The 16,745-nt window shown below is 39.1% G+C and overlaps 1 protein-coding gene across 1 annotated transcript in view; it reads right to left on the bottom strand.

The window, feature by feature from the left end:
* trim62.1 (tripartite motif containing 62, tandem duplicate 1) overlaps window positions 1–16,745 on the bottom strand; it is a 28,470-nt gene that overhangs the window by 2,366 nt on the left and 9,359 nt on the right. Inside the window, exons 3-5 of the mRNA XM_087800242.1 lie at window positions 5,629–5,724; window positions 2,531–2,787; window positions 1,938–2,053 (exon numbers count right to left, since the gene is read on the bottom strand). Coding sequence (XP_087656368.1) covers window positions 1,938–2,053; window positions 2,531–2,787; window positions 5,629–5,724 — 469 coding nt within the window. The remainder of the gene's footprint in view (window positions 1–1,937; window positions 2,054–2,530; window positions 2,788–5,628; window positions 5,725–16,745) is intronic.

Genomic DNA, 16,745 nt, shown 5'->3' with positions numbered 1-16,745 from the left:
TACATCCTCTAGATCTATCTCAGTCATAGATTATGGATAAATATTGATTTATAGCTTCATAAACATCTTTGACATTGACATACGAGTCATAGCTGAAATACTAGTTTTAATCATCAATTTATTTAAAGTTATGTATTCAAAATCTTCATCCTGCAACTGCCTGAAAATCTAAATTGCTTTTAAACAATCAATAGATGAAATTAATGAACTGATAAGTCATTAAAAAAAAGGATTAGCAAACATGGATTTTAAACCACACAGAGTATGACCGTGATATTAAAGGATTACAAGGAAGACGCAACTGATTCAATGCTTTCATTTAAAAGCCGAGCGTTTATTTCCTCTTATCAAATCGCATTTGGGAAAGTTACCGTAGAGTTTAGCGAGAACTTTCCAGATTTAAGTTTGGCTCAAGAGTGAAGAATCCTGATTGATAATTAGCTTGAGAGCATTATGATGTCAGTGCTGTATTTGTATTAAAATCAGCAAAACTTAAAAAAGACCCTTACAAACATTAAACTTTAATGGTCAAATGCATCAGCTAGACTGTGGAAAACCAAGGCAAATAAATGTATCTGTAAGCATCATATTGGCGAAATCCAGAGATACGGCAACCGGCGTCAATTGCATGTTTCAACACAGTTTGTGATGGATTGAGGCACTGCCTCACCTGCCTCCCCTGACCTCCCTGACAGACTGTCATGTGGCAGAGCGTCTTGACTCTTCAATTGCATTTCCTCATGTGAAGAGAGCAACTAAACGCCGTCACTGCTTGTATATCCACAGTCGGATTTAGGTCATGCGAGTGTGTCGTAACCTTCATGTCTGAACTCGAACTCTGAGAAGCTCCAGGTTCTCAGTCACTGCAGATCCTCTTCAAAGCACAGTAAAGCCATAATTACAGGAGCTCACTGGCCTGCTGGGAGTTGGATTCTGCCTGCTGAAGTTTCACTTTTCAAGAAAAGCTTTTTAGCTGAACAACTGCTTGTTCCTTTTATTCTCGATTCAAACAGCCGACCCAGCAGAGAGCATTTTTGTCCTCCTCCTGTATTTTTATCAGCCATGACGCTGAGAGGTGAAATGTCTGGCTGACAGCCAGAGGACAGGACGAAGTTACTTTGCTCAATGACATCTCTAGTGTTGGTTTCAACGGAGCCATTAAAATTGCAGAACCGCGGCACCCGCCCGTCACTCCGGGACAAATGCAAGAATAGGAAATAGTTTTGCAGCTGAATTGTGAGCGGAAAAAGAAAGGAGTGATTCCATCTGATCCGCGGAAGACGAGAGTGATGACGGACGATCGTCTCTCGCCGTTGATGGATCGCAACCAATGTTTCATTTGGCTTGAAGTCAGGAGAACTCGGGCAGAAAGAAAAAAGCGTTGTGGCTGTAGATTGATACACTATAGAAGCAACATTCCTCAACACAAGAAGGAGAACAATGGGCTTCTTGGTCTGATGTAGATATTAACAACATTATTATAGCTATGATTTATTTATGACAGCCATGACTTTCCAACTGTCTATCACAGTTCGTGGCTTAACCAACCCACTAACCCACTGTAAATACTGAATGTCTACGTAAACCTCTTGTTGTTACGCTTTCACTGTAACTCTTAAAGAGTTGAATCTGTTTTGGGTTTGGACATTGGCTTGTGTTGAAGTGTCTACTTCCACCATAGTTAAAGTTCTGCATAAATCTTCAGATTTACGTCGTCTTGAAGTCCTGTCCGCAGTGTCAATCATGAAATGTCAATCATGAGTGACAGGAGTGGGAACAGAACAGTACCTTGAACACGGAAATCTCTTCTATTAGTTTTCCAATTGCTCTTTCATGAAACAAGCAGTTTAAGACTTCTACAACAATAATAATGACGGTAATGAAATGACAATGAGAAACAAATAGAGACAAACAAACGTTATTAAATTCTTTCTGACCTGGGGAGACATCCTGGAAAAGAGACTTCCAAATGCTGTACTGTAAGGGCCCCATGTACTTGGAAGTCGGGAAATCTTCGTACGTCAGATTGGTCTCATGTATTTTCCCTTTAATCCTTAGTGGGGAAAAAAAAGAGCAGGTCAGTTTTCTGTCAGAAATACTTCTACATGATTGTATTTATTGTTTTACTCTGAGCTCTCTGGTCACAAACTCTCAAAAGGGGCCACATGTGGCCCTCTGATCCACACTGCCCAGTTTGAGAATGTAAGGCTGATCCTTCTGAACCAACCCTGGGACATCGTAAGGTAACTTAACGACTTCTACTTCCTGTATCGTGATCATGTTGTATTGGGTATGATGTCAAATGAAAAGTTAACAAACAGAATTAACTGAATATTCAACAAGTGAGAGTCAAAATCTCCAAGATACTAAATAGTTCATAGTTCACTAGACTCAACGTACCATGGGTTGCACTTAACTTAAGTCAATCATTAATATAGGAATGTCAACCTTCTCAACGAATGTTGAGAATATTTCACTCCGAGTGCAAGTGACAGATGTTCGGGATCCATTTTGTCGGGCAGAGACGCACCTCTCCGATGTGACGGCGACTCCCTCCAGGAAGTCGTGTCGCCCCGCTTCGTTGAGGCGCTCCTGCAGGATCTGTATTCCTTCCTTGACGTCTCGCAGCTGCTGGCTGTACCGTTGGATCTTGTGCTCGATGTCCGCGAGCTTCCGGGCCGTGTCGGTCTCCAGCTCCTCCAGCATGCTCTTCTGGCGCTCGCGCAGGAAGCGGTGAAGTCGGTCAAAGGCCTCGCCGATGGTCGCTCGCAGACTCTTGGCTGAAGACTGAAAACACAACCCGGTAAGACTTGTTAGTGTCCGGCTTGGATGGAAGCAGAACAAACAATGAGTCAGAGTGTCTCACTGCAGAAAAGTCAGATGGAATAATATTCAGAAATAATTCTTCATTCTAGCATAATGTGTCTAGAAAGTATCAGTTATTTTACTTTAAAACAGTTCTTTCAGTTAGAAAATCATTTCGGGTCATAAATTGGACAATAATAATTTTCTAATACAATCAATCAGACTTGATTTTCTGGAACTCCTGTTGTGTTATCAGTTTTATCTTGACCTTTAAAGTATATACTTTATTGAATATTGTTTTGATTGTTTAAGCGCTTTGTGACCCTGGTCTGGAAAAGCGCTCTACAAATAAAAATGACTTACTTACTTACTTACTTTCAAGAGAACAATAACAATCATAAAAGATTGAAAACCAGGAAATGATACTTAAATACAGAAATACAAAAATAAACGGACTCAATTAATTGAGACGCTTAATTTAAAACAACTCTAGTCAATGTTGACTTAATATGAATTTATGTTTCCTTACAACAGTTTCTTTAGTTTATGAAATTTGGTCACCATGAACAAATGTTTTACTGCTAAATAAAAAGTAGATTAATTGGTAACAGCCTTAAATAACATTCTTGTAAAAAGCAAAAAAAAGCAGCACAAAAATCTCTTTCAAAGCTCACATACACCATAGCAACGTTCTCTCTGTGCCAAGAAAGTCAATCTAAACATGTGTATTTAAAGCTGACAGTAAACTCTATAATGTGGCCTGATGGCGCCCGTAAAATAGATTTTATGGACGCTTCGCTTCCGTACTAATGACATTTAAGAGAGCTCATTTATTAACATGTCTGAGGGACTTAGAGAACAGCAGATGGAGGACGAGGAGACGGACAATTGTTGAACACACTGAGCAGAGAGGAAACTGCAATCATCTGAGTGAGGGCAGATGGTGTCGAGAGTGGAGGAAATCCCTAATAATTAATCCAAAAAAAGTCATGGAGAACATTTGAGCAAAACTGTTGTCCCATCTGTGTGTGAACGAGAAAACTGTCAACTCCACGCATGGATTGAAATCATTGCGAGAACTTTTGACCTTTTGTTTCTTTCTCAAACTGAGATATGTGCTCAGATTTTAGAGTCTTCTTTAAACCTGTATTCAAGGATGAATTGTGGTCTCACGTCTGACAGGAAGGCTGGATCAGTACTCCCACCTGCATAAAGGTTGGTGCTGGTGTGTGTGTGTGTAGGGGGCCGGGGGGGCGGGGTGGGGGGGCTTGCACTCTTCATTCGCTCTGACATGTCTATTGTTGTAGCCCGGCAGGCTGCGATGGCACCGGGAAGGTGTCTGCTGCCCTGGGAGACAGCAGGCTGGCAAGCATGTGATAATGGACCCCGACGGGGGAGCGAATAAAACAATGCATATCTAACTGACAGGGACCCTCCCGGGGGGGGGACAACAAGCGAGGCAATTAGATGAAGAAAGCCAAGGCAGGTATATGAAGTGGAAATGAAAGCTGATGCATTGTTGCCTTTTTTAATTTCACACCAAAACCAGGGCCTTGACATCGAGCGCTGAACGAAGGCGAGGTCGCTGCCTCCACATATTCGAGATCGATGGTGTGGCCGTCGTCCAGGCAGAGAGCACTCAGTGTAAATGGATGTAAATCCAATGAGATTCTCGGGCGAACGGGGAGTGTCGGGCCCAGATGGGGAAAGTTTACAGAAACGCCCTCTTGCGTCTGGCAGTCTGGGGGTCTGCAGTGCAGGGGGATGAGAGATGACAAGACGCAGTGACTTGTGGCTCCTGCTACGACTTGTTAATACAGAGGAGCTGGTGTGTGCGTTCAGTCCTGGCATTTTCACGTCTGACACCATGGCATTTCGTTTCATGAAGTACTTTTTCAGACTCATAAGAAGAGATTCCATCCCCATGCATCCGATTCTGGCCATACTTTGATTGACAAGATCCGTTTCCAGTGACATAAAGATTCTACCCTTTATTAAGTAAGTAAGTAAGTCATTTTTATTTGTATAGCGCTTTTCCAGATCAGGGTCACAAAGCCCTTAAACAATCAATATTCAATATAGTATATACTTTAAAGGTCAAGATAAAACTGATAACACAACAGGAGTTCTAGAAAATCAAGGAAAAGCCTGAACAGATAAAAACGTCTTAAGATGAAGGAGTCAGTAGACCTGTTGCTTCATAATTTCAACGGACATTAAGAATCATCCTGAACCAAGGTTTCCAGTCAGGAGAGCGTCTTTGGTTTAGTTTAAGATTCCAGGAGTTATGTGTTGATATTTAAAAAATATACAGGGAGAAAAAAGAAACGTGTACAAAGAAGATGTAACGCGTTATCAGTTTTATCTCGCCCTTTAAAGTATATATTTTATTGAATATTGTTTGGATTGTTTAAGGGCTTTGTGACCCTGGTCTGGAAAAGCGCTATATATAAATAAAAATGACTTACTTACTTACATCACACAGTAAAGACAGTTTTAAGAATATTTACAAACCTCATTGCAGACGAGCTACTCAAGTATTTTAGGCGTGGGTGATTTTTTATCATCTCAGTTAATGACCAGACCGTTACAGGTCGTTCACAGTATTGAACCAGCGTGAGGTAACATCCTTATGAGGGCAGTTTTCTATCACATGATGAATTTCTTTATGGAAAGACTAAGTATTGATCGTGTTATGTAGGCCGTGCGACTAGATTTTGCTGTAGGCGACGTGTGTGAAAGAATGAACTTTAAACTGGTCTGCGGAGGCAGAAGCTGAACATTGACGTTCGAGTCATTTCAGTAGGATACACGTCAAAGTACCTTGGTCTCCGTGAGTTGCCTCTGAAGGAGCTGCAGGGCCTCCGTGTGGCCCTTCTCGCTGTCCTGCAGGCTGGCCAGCTGTTCCTTCATCTCCCTCTGAAACACATCATTACCGTTAACTCATCGACGAATGGCAAAATAATTGGCGTAAAAACGGGGAATAAGGGCTCAAAGGATTAGGAGGGAAACTAGGACTCCTCTCTAGTCGGACACATGTTGGCAGAACCTGCACCGCTAAGCTACCTCTTCAGCTCCTTCAGGCAGCGCTGTGTCAGAGCTGCTAAGAAGATCTCCAGAGTTCCTGCCAGTCAGTCCCATGTGCCAAAACAAGAGCATGCAGACTTTATTGCTCGGACAGATGTGGTACTCCCTCGAATCAAAAAACCCTACATTTGTAAGGACTTCTTTTGTTAAAGCAGCATTTATGACTCATTTTAAAACACCAAAAAATGCCCCAAGGCTGACATTAGGTCACAACAGTCGAGTCAACAAAAGCAAGATCACACCGTTTCAAAATAAAAATAAAGAGACTAAAAATACTGTTTGTTTGGCACTGCAGACGACACTAAACTGCAAGATTTATGCAATTTGCATGATTTATAAATTATCTTCTTGTCAAGTACTGGACACACTTCCTCAGTGCACTGAAATGGACGTGATAAACTGATTAACTTATTAAAAATGCCAGATGAACCCTGCAATAACGACATTAAATTTTTTTATTTTCTGTTTCTATTCTTGAATCACCTGGCAAGAATTTCATGCTCTGAATGTCAGACTATGATCTGTTGCTTTCAAACTCCAGCCTCAGATTTCGTATTCGTCTCCCTTGTCAGTGTGAATGGCCTCAATGGAAATATGTCGTCATTATTTTACTTTTATTCATCATGAAATTGAAAATAGTCAAATATGACACATATAAACTTACAAATTCATATACATTACTTTCATCTTCTGCGGTAATACATGTTCATACATCATCGACAACAACTAAGAAATAAATGGGTTAACTGTGATACTGATTTTACGTCAAAGGTTGAGCATCAAAAAGATAAATAAACATTAAAAGATCCATACATTTTTTATGATCCAAAGAAGACCATACAAAAGCATTAGAGTACCTTTTTTTTATTAAAAAAAACCCCATTTAATTCTAAATTAATATAAATTATTTTTAATAATTATTCAGACTCATTTAGATAATCAGTCTCTAGTCATTTTCTGAAAGAGGAAATTATTACAGGAATCAAACATTCAAGAAATAAGTCTCATCTTCTCCCGCTTATCTGGGTTAAATACTTCAATGAAAAGAGAGTTTTGTACAAACAGACACATACTGATGAGTACAATAGAGGTCCAACATATATTTAAGAGACACTTATATGTACACATTAGTCGTCCATTGAAAGAAACAATATTGTCGTTTTCAGGATATTCATGGCGTTCTGTTACCTGCTATTTGACGGGATGTTAAGTGAAGACACACGAGCAGAACCTTTCAACATCAATCACACGACACATGGCTCAAGCAAGATTCTAATAACAGGACGTAGAGTTGGAAAAGCTAGATTTGAGGCAGACTTCTGAATGCTCTCTTCGCTCATGTGACCCTTCCGTCACATCCACTGCGATCCAATACTAGCCTTAAAAAAAACCCCAAGAGCAACAAAATCTTCCAAATGAAGAAGCTGCTTCGAGAGGCATTTGTCAGCAGCGTGGACACAATAAAATGTCTGGCAGGAAATCTTTGAGCTCCCTCGTCTCGTAAAGAACTGGCATAAATGTTTATATTCAAGACAAAACCCTGGCCAGGATCAGAAACTGTGGAACAGGTGGGGACACACATCTACTGGTGCAAGGTGGGAGGAAAAACAATGGTTGGTGCAGCGGAGGAGCATGACGCTCCATGTTAATGACAGGAGTGCGGCAGCGGACGACGCACCTCATCACTATGCATTCGTCTGCAGCAGGTCAAAGGCCGCACCCACACAGCCTTATGGACCGACTGGAGAAACATGCTTCGCGCGTGGAGCATATTTTCAGAGAAAATTGACATTGATTTGCTAAAAAAAAACAAAACAGTTCAATGTAGTGTTCAGCGGCTCAAATGGAATCTATTATGAATTGAAAGTGTTTGGCTTGACAAAAAAAGAGAGATCTCAAGGTCGGATTGAAAACATTTCAATTGTGTGCATAACATACATGTTAATGAAGAGCCTCACTGGGAATGTTTAAATAGGAAAAACAGAAGAATGCAACAGCATCTCTTAAAGTGATATACATAGGTATACGGAGGTATAGAGGTATACAGAGGTATAGAGGTATACGGAGGTATAGAGGTATAGAGGTATACAGAGGTATACAGAGGTATAGAGGTATACAGAGGTATAGAGGTATACGGATATATAGAAGTATACAGAGGTATACGATATATAGAGGTATACGGATATATAGAGGTATACGGAGGTATACAGAGGTATACGGAGGTATAAAGGTATATGGATATATAGAGGTATACAGAGGTATACGATATATAGAGGTATACGGATATATAGAGGTATACAGAGGTATACGGCGGTATACAGAGGTATACGGAGGTATAAAGGTATATGGATATATAGAGGTATACAGAGGTATACGGAGGTATACGGCGGTATACGGAGGTATACAGAGGTATACAGAGGTATACAGAGGTATACGGATATATAGAGGTATACAGAGGTATACGGATATATAGAGGTATACAGAGGTATACGGAGGTATACAGAGCTATACAGAGGTATACGGAGGTATAAAGGTATATGGATATATAGAGGTATACAGAGGTATACGGAGGTATACGGCGGTATACGGAGGTATACAGAGGTATACAGAGGTATACGGATATATAGAGGTATACAGAGGTATACGGATATATAGAGGTATACAGAGGTATACGGAGGTATACAGAGCTATACAGAGGTAAACGGAGGTATAAAGGTATATGGATATATAGAGGTATACAGAGGTATACGGAGGTATACGGCGGTATACGGAGGTATACAGAGGTATACAGAGGTATACAGAGGTATATGGATATATAGAGGTATACAGAGGTATATGGAGGTATAGAGCTATATGGAGGTATAGAGGTATACAGAGGTATACAGAGGTATACAGAGGTATACAGAGGTATAGAGGTAAACGGAGGTATATTTATACACATTTCCAAAATTGAGATGAATAACCTACAAAAATTGCATTTACAGATGTATTTTTTTATTGTCTGAGCAAGTATTAATTAAAAAATAAAATTCTAAAATGACCAAAATTGAATTCCTACTCAAAATTTCTAAGGTCACCCTCTATTTTTTTACTACTACAAGGTAAACAGTAATGTGTTACTTAAATAATAATATGGATAATTTACTATATTTTTCCACTTGGTTTATTCTCTGTCTTTTATTTTAGCGACAACATCTTTATTATCACACACAGTTTTAAAAAAAATGACTTCATGGCCATCTCTGCTGTGAAGAGCTCAATATAAGACCTTATGTTATATTAAGGAACAAAAAACAGTGCGAGTCAAGTCTTTGCATCGGTGAGCATCTCTTAAAAGTGCGTTGAATCCAAACCTAAGTGAGGCATGATTCACTGAACAACACTGTGGTGATACGATGACACTGAAGTACAGCTGAGTCACATTTGTTTTATCCCCTTTGGCCAAGTTAGCTTTTGGTTACCCAATAAGACCCCATTGTAAATAGAACACGTGCAGCTAAGCTGAATATAAGCTGGCGAGGCGAAACTACGACGCCAACATTTAAATCCTCTTCCACCGTTTCAAGGCCCCAAACCTCGATCCTAACATGCAAGCGCTTTATAATCCTTGTAATCTTCCTAAAAGCTAAAATAAAACCTTTCCATGTTGAGATATTCGCGAATAACTTTTCAGCGGAATGGAGCTGGAACAGCACAGCCGTGGAATCATGACTCGATTCAAGGATATTGATGTGGCTGTGGAGCGAGAACTGGGAGAAACTGTCTGATGGACATATTGAAGAGGCTCACTGGCTTCTCCTGTCCATCCAACTGGTGTAACTTGACGTTTCCTCGGGATGTCCAGCAGGAGGAGAGGAAAAAACGAGTACAACTCATATCATCCTGCTGTCAAGTTGCCGACAAGTAACGTCCCGCCGGCTTTTTAAAAGAAAAACTGTTGATAGGAAAAAAAGAGAGAATGCGAAAACAACAAGTTGCATTATCATCAGTTTCTCATCTATGATTTAAACACAGTATGGTTTTCTTCAAAAATGTCCGCCCTGAGCGACGGAAAACAAAACGTGTGGAGTCACAGCACGACTAATAACACACTCAGGGCTTGCAGCTCATCCTCCGGGATGCAGAGGTTTGGTACGTTGATTCACTTTTATACGCCTATTGCTATGCAACAATGGCGAGACCCCCGGCAGATTGGTTATAGTCAACATGCTGAAAGCATTTTCACAGGGAGAGCGTGGAACAACCTTCATCACGAGGCTGAAAGTCTTTCATGTCGCCGGCTTATTATGCTGCAGTCAGTGAGTCGACACACATGTGGTTAACATATTGATTGACTTTTAAAGCACAACACTTGCATTGCTGACTTACTTGAAGGGCAACCGATGTGTTGATTTAAGCGTCTCTAATATGAACAATAGTGTCATAATACTCCGAGTCGGTCATCACCATGTGGATTCAAATATTTACATTAGAAAATGTGCTTAAGCCCCGCCCACTGAAAACACTTAGTTTTCTGTAGATTCAATATTTTTCACCATAACCACACCCACTCAACTGTGATTGGTCAATCGTTGAGGCTTGTCACCGTACATCATTAATCCTGGAAGTCTTCACCTCCAAGGGACTGGTTGTATAAACAAAGCGGGCGTGATTACAGCTGGCTGGAGGAGGTGTGAAGATCATTATTACGTCATAATGGATCCCGCTCTCGTAACCTCTTGTTCGCTGAGATTTCAGACAGAGGAGCACTTTATAAAGTAATGAGTTCAAAACATGGTCATGATGAGAGACTCAATGTATCTTGGGAGAAACTTCAACGTTTGAAACATGAGAGTGAGACAGGAGAGTTTTGACATTAGTTGTCTTTTACTAGGAACTTCAGTGATGAATACAGATTCTCCACGAGTCCCCATGTGTCTAGTGTTGCTCATCATTTATGTGGTTTCCTGAACTGTAATGAAGGCAGACGAAGACTGGTGGTCTTAACAGCTTGTCCCGTCATAAAATGAAGTCAGCTTGTGTAGGATGTCTTAAGTGTTCTGGGTCAAGGTCAAATCTACTCGGATGTATCTTGTGAAAAGAGCCAAACAAGCGTTAAACGATGACCAAAGCCCTTTAAAGCCATCACAATAGATTTAAAAAAAACAAACAAGAGAAAGGAGATGGAACGTTTGGATGAAAAATGCAGCCTTGTACTGTTCACCACAAGCAAACTAGAAGCAATATTCATCAAGTCTTTTTCTTTTTAATCTACTGACCAGAGAAAGAGATGGTTTACAGTCGTTTATAATATGTCCCCTTTAAATGTACAAGTGTGCACTCTACAGAGGAAGCTAGTTAACCAAGCAAAGGTAGCACACACTGTAGAGTCTACTGACTCCTTCAAGAAACATCTTAAGACACTCTTATTTAATCTCTGATTTTCTAGGACTTCTGTGTTTGTCTTATGTGTCTTGATCTTTTAAAGCATATAATAGACCCTGGTCTAGAAATGCGCTTTACAAATAACCTTTACTTACTTAAACTACTTTAAACGAGTGCCATCTTTTATTTTGTAAATATCACCAACACGACATATCAGATAAGATTATCTTGTTAATATGGTTCAACAACATCAAATGTCAGGTTACAAAACCTAAACATGACAAAATGAGCACCAATAACAAAAGAAAGATAAACATAACAGATAAAGCAAATACAAATCTAAGTGTATAAATATGACCCTAAAAGCTAGAGTGGGGCAGACAGAGATAATCCCATCAGAGGGGTGTCTGGGTGAAATATGTCAAGATGTGATTCAGCAAAAACAATGTGACAGAATTGCATCGTAAGTGCAATATCCAAACACAGGGGAACAAGATTAAATACAACACACACCTCGTTTGACCCAGACTGTCAACTTCAACTAAACTTAGTCTCTAAGGCTGGAAGTTTGAACGTCGTTTGATATTCTCAAATACTGAGCTCAAGCTGTGCTTATACTATTCCAGAGCAGTTTCAGCAGCGCCAGCAGCGCCAGGAGAGGGACGTTTAAATCCCAGCAGGCTGTTCTCTGCTAGCAGAGCAGCCCGAGGCCATCTGAGCTGACTGGGCAGAACTGCGAGCATATGCAACATCTGTCGGAACGAGAGGAGCCGTCACTTGCCACAGTTACTTCTTCAAAGTCCGTTATGAGTTTGTAAATCACAAAATTCAGCATCTGCGTCTTTTGTATCAATAATAACAGAAGCCTGACAATGTATGCACATTTTAAGGATTAGGAAATGAAGGCATCAGGAATCAAAACGTGAGGTTCTAAGATTCCTGGGATCAAATTGATGGATTTGGATTAGTTCAGGAATGACAAGAAACTTACAAATTTAGACGTGTTAAGACTCCACTGAGTATCAGCAGTGAATAAACCCTCATGCTGACCTTTTGTCAACAACAAGCGGATTTCAATCACAATAAAAGAAAACTTACATCGTTTTTCTCTGTAAAGCCTCTTTGGATTAAACCTTTAGGAGCCAGCGTGAGGACGAACCATGTCAAACATCTGCGTGTGTCATCAACTTGATTCTAAATGAGTCTTGTCGCATGACTCTGAAGGCAACATGCTGGAGAGGAACTCAGGGTTTGACCGCTCTTCACACTTGTCGTAATGCCCTGAAAAATGTACCCGTGTTTACGGAAACAACTTGCATTCGTTCATAAATACTGGTAATCGTTTTGCCAAATGAACATACAATCATCCCGACGTGACTGTTATTTAACATTTATGACTGTTCAATAACCAACGGTGAAAGGTAAATAACATTAGAGCAGCCCTTTATAAGCTTGTGTCAAAGGTTTACTGACAACGTAAACAACCAAGTGATGCACTTGTTACATCAGCGTCTCGAAGGATTGTAAGGTGAATTTTGGTCAGGCAGCGAGCTTTAAGAATGCAGAGCAAGGAATGGGTGAAAAAAAAGATGAGGAATTACAGGCTGTTGGGAAAAAATGTAGCAAAATGGAAAACTTTTTTTTAGGTAAGTTTATTTCATTGTTTAAATGCAGTGCTAAAATTATTTAGTGGTTCGTTTGCCATCGAAACTCGCTAGTTCCTGAAACCTCATCACTCATTTTATTTTTACATATAATCCAGTCATTTATTATCATGTTCTTAAAATGATTATTACTTAAACATGTATGCCAGGTGCTTATTTGTTCAAAGCCTTTTATTTAATCAGTGAATATTTGTTATAATAGATATTTGTTATAAATAAAAAAAATTCTAGCAGTAGAAGCACAAGATGTTAATGCATAGCTGATATGCTAAAAATGACATTATGTCAAACCCGAGGGCATTATTTAAAAATGTAATTGCATTATGAAATAATAATAATAATAATAGGGTGAAAACACCCTACAGCTAAATGTGGACAAAACTGAAACTCTGGTGATTGCTCCTGATGATAAGGTTCCAGGGTTGAGTCAGTACTTGGCTGACTTAGGTCAGTCTGTCAAACTGAGCCTGAGACACCTGGGTGTTGTATTTGATAAAGACATGTCTCTTGTTCAACACTGCAGAAAACTGACCAGAAACTGTTTCCTTCAACTGAGAAAAATCTCTAAACTTAGGAAAATGTTGTCACAACATGATCTGGAGCTTGTAATCCATGCGTTTGTTTCTTCTCGTCTGGACTATTGTAACAGTTTGTGTTCATGTCTTAACAAGAAGGATCTGTCTCGTCTGCAGTTGATTCAGAACTCTGCAGCGAGAATTCTGACCCGCTCTAGTAGAAGAACTTACATTTCTCCAGTCCTTAAAACTATTCACTGGCTTCCAGTTTCTTTCAGGATCAACTTTAAAATTCTGGTTCTTACTTTCAGATCTATTCATGGTCAGACTCCTCCTTACATCACTGATCTGATCCAGCCTTACACCCCAGCTCGGGCTCTGAGGTCTGTGGATCAGAATCTACTGATGGTTCCTGAACACGGCTCAGGACCAGAGAGAAATCTTTTCAGGCTGTTGCTCCTAAGCTTTGGAACGATCTTCCTCTCTCTTTGCGCTTGATGGATCTACTGACTCCTTTAAGAAACATCTTAAGACGTTTCTATTTGTTCAGGCTTTTCCTTGATTTTCTGTAACTCCTGTTATGTTATCAGTTTTATCTTGATCTTTAAAGTATATACTTTATTGAATATTGTTTTGATTGTTTAAGCGCTTTGTGACCCTGGTCTGGAAAAGCGCTATACAAATAAAAATTACTTACTTACTATTATTTGTTGTAAGTCAAATAACTGACTGAAAATATATGTTGAAGTTTTACTTTATTTTACTTTCTTGTTGTTTTCAATAGGTGTTAAAAAGAGCATGATTATGTGTATAATTATATATATATATATATATATATATATATATACTGTATATATATATATATATATATATATATATATATACTGTATATATATATATATATATATATATATATATAAATAAACACATTTGCTTTGGTTCCCCTACTTCGAAAGAAATGTTTGCTTTGGTGCCCTAAAATTTGTGCTCTTCTTTAAGGCAACACCTTGACCTTAAAAGGTTTAATTTGGAAGCCTGACAATGTATGCACATTTTAAGGATTAGGAAATGAAGGCATCAGGAATCAAAACATGCAAGATTCTAAGATTCCTGGGATTAGTTCAGGAATGACAAGAAACTTACACATTTAGATGTGTTAAGACTCCACTAAGTATCAGCAGTGAATAAACCCTTATGCTGACCTTTTGTCAACAACAAGCGGATTTCAATCACAATGAAGGAAAACTTCCATCGTTTTTCTCTGTAAAGCCTCTTTGGATTAAACCTTTAGGAGCCAGCGTGAGGACGACATAAAACCATGTCAAACATCTGCGTGTGTCATCAACTTGATTCTAAATGAGCCTCGTCGCATGACTCTGAAGGCAACATGCTGGAGAGGAACTGATCTGTTTACCTCTGCTTTGTCTCAGTGTGCGTGTCTCATATTTATGTGTGCGTCACTTTAATAAAGCAGGCTTGACGGCCATTTAAACCAATGGCCCCATTTGACCAAATAAAGTGCTCTGCCTCCGCCTTCCTCTTCCATTCAAACATAAACATCTGGGAAGTTAGTCAGACTATTAAATAACTGTTATGCTTTGCACTTCAATGGCAGTCAATCATTAACCTCGAGGCCACTTCAGGGAGAGCAAAGACCTTTGTCAGGATGTGTCGAACCGAGCACTCCCTTTGTTGGTCTCGAACCATTGCTCCAGTTTGTGTTTCCTCCAACCTTCAGAGTCAGAAAACTCTAGACACGTACTATACAAGGCTTACTAGTAAGAACGTATTTTATTTGACTTCACATCACCTTTTCAATCATATCTTCTTCATTCACTTCTCCGCCAAGACGGTTGTGAGATCATCAATCGTATTAAAAGGTAACCAATAAGGCAGAATAATTGACATGTTCATCATCAAATACCTTTTAAAACGTTGCCCATCTGCCCGTGAACTTTACAGAGTTCAAGCAGTTCGATTTAAAATCTACTTCACCACGTCTGCGATATCAACAGGTAAATGTACTTAATGTAATGCTAAATCATACATGCAATATGCCTCAAGTTTATAGTGTATTGTGTAGCTTTATTTAACAGGTTTATTGGGTCAGATGGTTAAACAGTTAACCTAATATTTACCGTTATGTTTAGCTTCACTTCACAGTAGCGCCTGAATCCAGTGTAATGCTGTCAAACTAGATATAAACCAGGTATCGCTGTGTTCACCTTTTCTCTACTTGTGACACCATCGGTCAGGAAGAGGCTTGTCTGTGTCCAAAGAGAGCAGACATTTAATTGTTTCTAAAGAGGAACTGCTAGGTTCAAAGGCAGGGAATATCCCTTCAGTTGTTTGCAAATGTTCCCTTGAAAGAGATTTTTCTGTAAGTTCGGGTTGGAAATGTACTGGAAATCAGCTGAAAATTTAATTAAATTTTCTTTCAGTTGGAATTAATCTTCTAAAATTAATATTTAAAAAAGAATAATTCAGGACAGGAACCAGTATCAAATTGAAGGTAAAAATATACATATTACAGAATATAGAATTTTTTTGGCTAAAGAAAATGAAGATGCTGAAGAACCAGGAAGTACCAATGCCAGGTACTGATGATTAATAAAAAAAAACAAGAGTCCAAACTTTTGGATTGTTAAAGTAAACCAAAGTTCATCATCACACATATACAATTGACAAGCAACTGACTCTGGAATAGAAAAATGCAGACATGACTTACACATTGTTGTATGGTCGTAGTATTTTTACTGACTGATGAATAAAAATGTTTATCCCACAATTTTTTGCATGTATTTAGAGGATTTTTCTAAATGATGGTGCTGAATATTTTTACAAGGCCACAAGTTTTACACTACGTTTGTTTACAACTGTAATCCATTCATTCATTAATTAATGGAGCCAATCCCAGTTTCTATGGGTGAGAGGTGGAGGACACCCTGGACAGGACTCCAGTTTGTCACCCAAGTTCTCAATCAACCCATTGATGGGGAAGAAATATAAAAAAAATAGATTATTTTCCAATATCTTTTAGCTCTCGTATATAAATCTAACTGATACAATATAATCTATGTAGCACAATAATATGGGGTAAAATATTGGTGTAAAGATACCGTCAAGAAAAAGGTTAAAATAGTTTTATATTTTTTTGGATTCAGCGTATAAAAAGGAAGAACTTGTTGGTAATTATTTATGATTTTCTTTTGTAAATGGGCCTTTAAACCAGTCTCTAAAGAGTTATTAACACTCCAAGTGCTTTGTCTCTCTCTGCCTTTTTATTTCTGGCTTCATGTCGACCGACAAA

The sequence above is a fragment of the Callionymus lyra genome, chromosome 10, assembly GCF_982586985.1.
Source record: "Callionymus lyra chromosome 10, fCalLyr1.hap1.1, whole genome shotgun sequence".
In the NCBI taxonomy this organism is placed as follows: Eukaryota; Metazoa; Chordata; class Actinopteri; order Syngnathiformes; family Callionymidae; genus Callionymus; species Callionymus lyra.
This window is presented reverse-complemented; position numbering and strand designations above follow the sequence as displayed.